General features: G+C 45.1%; 1 protein-coding gene across 5 annotated transcripts; it reads right to left on the bottom strand.

Moving 5' to 3' along the window:
• Positions 1-547: 547 nt before the first annotated feature.
• On the bottom strand, positions 548-7,079 carry Rps24 (ribosomal protein S24). 5 transcript variants are annotated; one of them, XR_011371534.1, is made up of 7 exons: positions 6,991-7,079; positions 5,430-5,495; positions 5,023-5,232; positions 3,637-3,747; positions 3,018-3,058; positions 1,027-1,048; positions 548-663 (listed from the first exon to the last, which is right to left on the bottom strand). XR_011371534.1 is itself a non-coding variant. In XM_070020696.1 (7 exons), the coding sequence occupies exons 1-5, from the start codon at positions 6,991-6,993 to the stop codon at positions 3,053-3,055; spliced, it is 396 nt and encodes a 131-aa protein (XP_069876797.1). In that variant the 5' UTR covers positions 6,994-7,079; the 3' UTR covers positions 548-663; positions 1,027-1,048; positions 3,029-3,052. The 5 variants fall into 5 exon arrangements, 4 of the variants coding, with proteins under 4 accessions (XP_069876797.1, XP_069876796.1, XP_069876799.1 ...); XM_070020696.1 differs by having other exon boundaries at positions 3,029-3,058; XM_070020695.1 differs by having other exon boundaries at positions 3,041-3,058.
• Positions 7,080-8,260: the final 1,181 nt, after the last annotated feature.

Genomic DNA, 8,260 nt, shown 5'->3' with positions numbered 1-8,260 from the left:
TTGAGCAATCAGATGACTTACCTACTAAGCAACTGTACACTTGAATGAAATGACTAGTAAGTTTAACTTCGTTTTGAGCAAGTATTTTTGCTTTTTTTTTCTTTTTGCTTATGTGGTGCTTGGGGAATCGAACCCAGGGCCTCATGCATGCAAGGCAAGCACTCTACCACTGAGCCACCTTCCCAGCCCCTTGAGCAAATATTTTTGGAGACAGGGTCTCCCCACGTACTCCAGGCTGACCTTACAGGTATGTGCAACTACACTCAGCAACATTTAATAAGACCAGGAAAATTGAAGAACTTAGTGGCTGTGTAGATCCAAGTGTCTTCTGGAGTGGATTTCACTGCAGTGAAGGCCAATAATGAGAAAGGAGCAGTGCAGAGCAGCACACAGGCTCCTGGGTAGTTATATCAGCTATACTGTATACACCTCCCCCCAGCATGCTAACAGTATACACCTCCCCCCAGCATGCTAACCAAGTGTTTCCCAGGTGTTCACTGGACTGTGTGAAAGCAGCAAAAACAGCAGACTAATGTCACAACACAAGTAGAGCTTCAAATAGGTCTCAAAGCCAGACCACAGGTTTTTACAGTTTATTAATCCCTTCGTGAAAAATTCGTCACCGCTGCAGGTCAAGTCAGTGCAGGATCTTTATTCCTTTGGCTGTGAATCAAGAAAAGTTTTATCAGCAATTGCCTTGAAAAGTCCTTAAAAACAAACTCAAGTTTCAACAATTTCAAAAATTAATAAAACTCATGCAGAACAAATATTAGTGACCTCAAAACAATGTGAGTACCAAGAAAAACAAACATTCATGTTAGGAATGATACAAAAATGAATACAAGTAAAACTACTACTATACTTTAAAAACAAACCATGTCACTGTTAGTACCTTAACAGGTCACAACCTGTGCATTTGCACATGAACTTGGAAATGTGCTCTGATGACCTGTTAAACTACCGCAGCAGTAAACCTGGTCTAGAACATTAAGCATCTACAATCTACATTAAAAATTTGAATGATACCTGTTATCCAATCTCCAGCTCACTGAATCAGTGGCAGGAAAAGGGAAAGGGGAAGAGGAAAGAGGAAAAACAATAGTTCATTAGCAGTCCCTTTTCAAGCTCCAAAATAACCTGCATTTAAGTGCATGCAAACAGATACCTAACTGTGCCCATTTAATTCTTCATAGTTGTACACAGAACACTATATAGACCTACAGTCACTGGTGTACTTCTGAGTTTCAGTTACAGCTAGCTGGCTTGATGTTAACAAGGTGGCCTGAGCACCCCACTGAAGTAAGTGATCACTATGCTAACATGGATGGACAAAATGCCTGCTGTGAATGGAGCACATCCACCTAAAACTTGGGCCTCTCTGCTCACCTGAGATGAGTACCACCCAGACCTGGGAGTCTCCACAGATGAAGTCCTAGAACTTTGGGAGGACTCTAGGCAAGCCTTTTTAAAGGTATCTCAGTTTAACATTAAAGCAACTCTGTTGGACCCAAAAGATTAAGAAGAATGCCAAACTAAACATGATTATGCACTCATGTCTGCATTCACTTTCCAGCAGGCTTTTCAGGGTGGGCCAGTGAGATGACCAGTGCAACCTGAAGCAGGAACAGTGCCGGCTCACATCCTCACGGGAAGCCTCATGGCTGAGTGAAAAAAACAATGCGTTAAATGTTCCTCAGACCTAGCTCAATGCCTTTTTTTGGCCAGTACTGGCATACTCTTTACTTCACTTTTCACTCATGGCTGGAGCTCTCCACTTGAGCCATAACATCATGCTTTCACTTGCAGCTTTTTGCTAGGTAACAGATGTCTTACTTGTCTGGCCAACAGTGATCCTGATCTCTACTTCCTGAGTAGCTAGAATTAGTCAGAGCCACTGGTACCCAGCCTTTTTTAAATTTGTCAGGAGGAATAATAATCCTAACAACAGACAGCAGTTCTAAGCTGCATCTAGAACTGCATAAGAATGAACAGTGTTGGAAGTAGAGCTGTGACTCAAATGGTAGAGTCCTAGCTTTGAGCAAAAAAAGTCCACCAATAATTCAAAGCTGAGTTCAAGGCCCAGTACTGGCACACAAAAAAAATGAATAAACAGTGCTTATTCCAAGCTCTCTCCATGGCCAGGTAGGCCCAGGGTTCCTGCTTTGCCAGGCACAGTGTAAAAGCAAGCTACAGGGTAAATGGCCATGATTTTAAAACTACCACCCCACCCCCATGCTTAAGGCTTCTTCTACATTGCATATTTAGCTATCCACGCATCTGAAATGGAATAGACCATGCTGATCAAATGCTTATGAGAAAAGCATTATCCAATACACTTCAAGTAAACTGTGAGTAGAAGGCCACTAGGTACAAACTTGGAAAACAGCCACACACTGGTGGCTCACAGGTAATCCTAGCTACCCAGGAGGCTGAGATCATGGTTAGAAGCCAACACAAGCAGAACAGTTCATTAGTCTATCTCCAAAATAACCAGCCAAAAAGCAGGGCTGGGTGTGTGGCTCAAGTGGCAGAGTAAGAGCACAGCAAATGCCAAGGCCCTAAATTCAAATCACAGTATAGCTGGGGGTGGGGGGAGGAAGAGGGGAGGTGAAGGTTAATAAGAGGCAAAGGAAACAGCAGATGCTACCAGGGCAAAAGCTTTCATCAGCACACCCTCTGGGTTCACAGCTCCAGAAAAGGTAGCTCCATAGACGAAAAGAGGGCCCTTCCTCAGCTGTGTTAGACTAAGCAGTTTCCCAAATACGTGATGGCAAGGACAGTGACTCTACAGGACATGACATTCAGTGGGCACCTACCTTCAGTGAGTCACCTCACCACATAACATGCATATTTGAGTTTCCAAAATAAATGTGATTGTTTTCCTTTGCTCATAACACAGTATTTTAAAACAGCATGTGTTCTAATAAATAAACCAAACTATCAAACTGTTGTCCAAAGCCAACATGCAAAGCATCATAGCAAACTGTGAAGGTGCTGCATTCCCACCCCACGCTCACCATCTCAGTACCTGCTACAGTACCTGCTAGACACTTCATTTCTGATGAACAAGAAATCCAAGGGTGGAGGGGACAGGCAAAAAGAAGTTCACAGAACACTCAATTATTCACCAACCCAACACCTTGATTCCACCTAGACTATTCAGTTAGCTAGCAAAGCTGGTAAAAAGCCACTACCACCACTAACATCTCTTAGTAGCTTGGCTATCTGGAGGAAAGCAACCCGAAGGTCTTCAATGCCAGAAAAACATGGGCCACATTGATCCAGTGTCCATTTAATGAGATCAAGTTAAGTCCCAGTTAAAACCCTCTTTGACAGTCCATGCCAATTAGCAGTTAAAACTTCTCATGATGGGATTTGAAAAGCACCCACCAGATCACTGAACCAATGAGGTGCCATCAGACACTAATCTATGAGCAGAAGAGGGGTGGCGGTGGCCGAGCTACTCTAAGGTGTTGAGATACTATCACTACTGAGCTTCTCAAGGCATTACCTTCTGTAATCCACAAGTGAGAAAACAAAAACAAAAACATTAAGAAAGATTATTAACAAAACAAAATCCCTCCTTCATGGAAACTAAAAACCTACAATTGACATCTCTATTTTCCCCAAGCATACCTTCTTGCCAGCTCCAACATTGGCCTTTGCAGTCCCTCTGACTTTCTTCATTCTGTTTTTGCGTTCCTTTCGCTGTTTCCTCGAAGTCTTCTTCTTTTCATACAGGCCATGCTACAGGAGAAATTTATGTAGAGGCATGACTGTGGGTCAAGGGCTATGAAATGCAGCCACCAAACCTTTTCTTCTTACCACTAGCCACCCTTAGGGTCTCTATTCCAATCTGTTTCTCTCTGAGGACAGTGAAACTATCAAGAACTCTACCCACCTAGCCATAGAGATTGAGGCCTAGGCAGCTTCACCTGGCCAACCTTCATACCTGTTATTCTTGCTGCCTGGAAGTTTTCAAACTTTACAAACCATCTCAGCTTCAAGTCACCTCTCCAGAGCATCAATTAAAAGCAGTACAGTAAGGGCTAGGCATAACCCAAGCATTGTTGACTTCCAGCTACTCAAGAGAGTGAGATCTGAGAATCTTGTTTTGAAACTAGCCTGAGCAAAAAAGTAAATAAAAAATTAAAAAAAAAAATCACAGGGACTTTGGGTGGGGCCAAGTGGCAGAAAGCTGTGAACATGAAAGCTCTAGGCCTGAGTTCAAGCCAATACTGCCAACAACAAAAAAACACAAAAAACAAGTGCAGGGGCTGGGAAGGTGGCTCAGTGGTAGAATGCCTACCTCACATGCATGAGGCCCTGTTTTCGATTCCTCAGCACCACATAAACAGAAAAAGCCGGAAGTGGCACTGTGGCTCAAGTGGTAGAGTGCTGCCTTACACTGAAGAGATGAGGGACAGCGCCCAGGCCGAGTTAAAGCCCCACAACCGACCAAAAAAAAAAGCGCAGCCAGGCATGGTGACATGCCTGTTATTCCAACAACTTGGAGGCAAAAGATGACAGGTGGTATCAAGCACAAGGCCTTGTATTCAGTCGCACTACCAATACTTAATCATTTTTAAAATACACTTCATCACAATCTCCCTCACAGATGTTGTCTGGGACGTGGTAGCAGGGAGTGACCTGAGCTAAAACAAATACTTCAGTGATATTTTGTATACTGGACTGTAGGAGAGATAACCTGCCCAGCTGTGTTCCACTCTGTATTTGCTCAACACATGATCAAACAAACCTCTGGCTCCTTGCTACCCATGGGATTAAATCCATACTCAAGTGTCTGTACAGGAGTCTTCATGCTTCCTTCTTTTTCACCCCACCATTTCCTATCTAGCCAATGTCCACAGGTACTTTTATCTGCCCTTTGGAACCCAGCTCTTAATCCTTTCAAAATTCTTTCTAGGTCTTCATAGTTCCCACCCAACTTGGTCTGTGCATTCTCCAATACCCATAGTGCTCCTGAAAAAAAATTTCAATAGGTGTTGCAGAGATACTTACTCTTGCAAGTCTGTGTTTGGGCTCATTTTTCTTTGCATAATCCAAAGAATCATAAATCATGCCAAAGCCAGTTGTTTTGCCACCACCAAAATGGGTTCTGAATCCAAATACAAAGATGACATCGGGTGTGGTCTTGTACATTTTGGCAAGTTTTTCCCGAATTTCTGTCTTAGGTACTGTTGCCTTTCCAGGGTGAAGGACATCAATGACCTTAAAGGAGGTAAAGCATAGTGTTTGTTATAATTAAATATATCTGAAGGGCTGGGATGTAGCTCAGTGGGCAAAGCACTTGCCCAGCAAGTACAACATCCTCGGTTTGATCCCCAGTATCAAAAAAGACAAAAAAAAATACAGTTAAATATATCTGAAATTAACAAATCAACAAACTTCAATGTGTCTTTCCTTACCATCTGCTTCCTCTGAAGTAGTCGGTTGGTCATGAACTTCCTGGTCCGGATAGTTACTGTGTCATTCTGAAAACAAAATACTTAGTTAATCAGTCTATTCCAACTTTTTTGTGACTTTGCTGGAATCTTCTAGCAAAGTCATACTAAGCTCACTAGCCAATTTTCTTTAAAAAGCAAAAAACTGGGTGCTGCGTGAGCCACCAGACTAGAGTGGTGTGGCTCAAATGGTTGAGCGCTAGCTTTGAACTGAAAAAGCTAAGGGATAGCACCCAGGCACTAGTTCAAGCCCCAATACAGGCACATACCAAAAAACGTTTTAAATAAAGCAAATTCCAACAGCACAGGACAAACCTAACAGGACCACTTGAAGTGTATCACAAACCAACAAAATGCACTGGATTTAACAAGTCACTTTATGGTTATCAATATGGAGCCGTTTTTCACCCTCACCACCACTGGTTTTGTGGACTGTGTAACTTTTTTGTGGGAACTAGCCTATTTGTAAGATTACTTGCCTCTAACTGTGTCACTGGCAACCCTGACTTCAATTGTTCGCTTTCTTCTTAAGCAAAGTCAATTTCAGGTATTATTCAGTGATACCTCACAGATGTCCAGCACAAATGTGATCATAGTAATGTCGTATGTCCAACCTGTGTTAAGTCTATCCTTGAAAAGCTGGAAAGCCCATAAGAAAACCATTCTCTTTGCATTTACTAACAGCAAGCTTACAATTAAGGAAATATTAACAAGCTGAGCCATCGGTGGCTCACCCCTGTAACCCGAGCTACTCAGGAGGCTGAGATCTGAGGATCCAGGTTCCAAGCCTGCCCGAGCAAAGAAGTCCAATTAACTAGCCAATAACCTGAAGTGAAGCCGAGGTTCAAATGGGAAGGTGCTCGCCTTTTGAGTGGAAAACCCAAGAGTGCAAGGCCCTCAGGTCAAGCCCCAATAACAGCACATAAAAGTTCTAAGGAAGGGAAGTTTGTTCAGTAGCAAGTAACTGTCCATTTTCATCTTTAAAAAAGCACACCAAATTCTTCTCAGTTCTTGAGCAAATGAAAAGATAGTCTCAGGTGAAGCAAAACATTGCCTGGTCATGAAGCTAACCAGCAGAGACTTCGGGCTACGGCATCTTTGGGTGGCATCCCTTTCCAGGACCCGTTTCCCCGGGAAGAAAGCTGAGGATGCTTTGGGCCGACAAGTTTCCTAGCTTCCAGGCAGGCACGGTTCCACCCGCCACGCCAGGGCGGGCCACTGCCTTCGGACCCACGCGGCCCGCAAGCTGCTTATCCCAGCACGAGGCTGCAAGAGGCCCAGCTCTCGCACGGCGCGCTCAGTGGACGCTCTCGCGGTCCCCGGCCCTGAAGCCCAGCGCCCGGCACGTCGTGGACTGCAGTCCCAGTAAGCATCGACTCCGGCGGCCCCCGGCAACCGGCCTCCGTAAGACAAGGCAGGGAAGGGCAATCGGGCCTCGGGAGGCTGTAAGTCAGATAGCAGGACCAGAAGACGAAGGATGGCTGGGATTGACAACAGATGACGGCCCGAGCTCAGGGAGACTCACCATGATGGCGGCAGACCTTCAGACAGCCAGGGAGAAAAGGGGCCTACTCTTCACTGGCCAATCATATCAGTACGCACGGAAGGACCCCAGGCAGCGCCGGAGATGGGCGTGGCCGTGGATGCAAGTAGACCGCGCTGGTGCCTGATTGAAAATGCCTGAGGCCACGCCTTGCCGATGTTTGGCCACACCTCTGCGATTCATGATTGGCCGGTCCCGAGATACCGCAGCTCTAATTGACAAGCTTTATTAAAACGTGTGTTCCATTTCGTTCTCATATTCCAGTTACCGTTTAAGTAGATTCCTTATGAATTACAAGTAGGTAAACCTACAACGCATTTCAGATCTCTCCTGACAACCTCCTCATTTTACAGCTAAGGAAACTTCAGAGCCTTGATTTAAATCTTTAATCTTGGCAGAGTCTAGTGGCTCACACCTCTACTCCTAACTACTTGAGGAGGCCAAGATTTAAGGAGCTGGATGGAGATCAGGGTTCAAGGCCAGACTGGGCTGAAAAAGTCCATCACAGTCTAGCTCCAAGGTAGCAAAAAGCCGAGCTGGAGGTATAACTCAAACAGTAGAGCACCAGAGAGCAAGCACAAGGCTCGGGTTCAAATCCTGGTACTGGCATAAATCAATATTATATGTTATCTCAAGTAATGTTTGCTACACGGGTTGTTTGTTTGGTTTTTTTTTTTTTGGTGATTCTGTGTGTGTGTGTGTGTGTGTGTGTGTGTATGCAGTGTGCGCTGCCAGTCCCGGAGTCTGAACTCTAGGTCCCGTCCCTGAGCTTTTGTGCTTAAGGCTAGCACTCTGGCTACCACTCTAACAGCTTCACTTCTGGCTTTTCTTTTGTTTTGTTTTTGGTGGGTGTGGGGCTTGAACTCTGGGCCTGGGCGCTGTCCCTCAGCTCTTCAGCTCAAGGCCAGTGCCCTACCTACCACTTGAGCCACAGGGCGACTTCCGGTTTCCTGGTGGTTTATTGGAGATGAGAACCTCCCCGCAAAGCCTGCCCGGGCTGGCTTTGAACCGCGATCCTCAGATCTCGGCCTCCAGAGTAGCTAGGATGACAGGCGTGAGCCACCAGCGCCCGGCCTGCTTCAAAACAAAATGCTTAATTCGAGATTAGAGTCTCAGTGGAGAGTCCTGCCTGGGCTGGCTTCCACCCAGGCCCCTCCGATCTCAGACTCCGGAGTAGTTATCCTAGCAGGCGTGAGCCACTGGAGCTCATCTTAGCTCCGGGGCTTTTTTAAAATAAGAATATGGTTATATT

Source organism: Dipodomys merriami, unplaced genomic scaffold (genome assembly GCF_024711535.1).
Source record: "Dipodomys merriami isolate MVZ:Mamm:240054 unplaced genomic scaffold, mDipMer1.0.p SCAF_14, whole genome shotgun sequence".
NCBI lineage: Eukaryota > Metazoa > Chordata > Mammalia > Rodentia > Heteromyidae > Dipodomys > Dipodomys merriami.
This window is presented reverse-complemented; position numbering and strand designations above follow the sequence as displayed.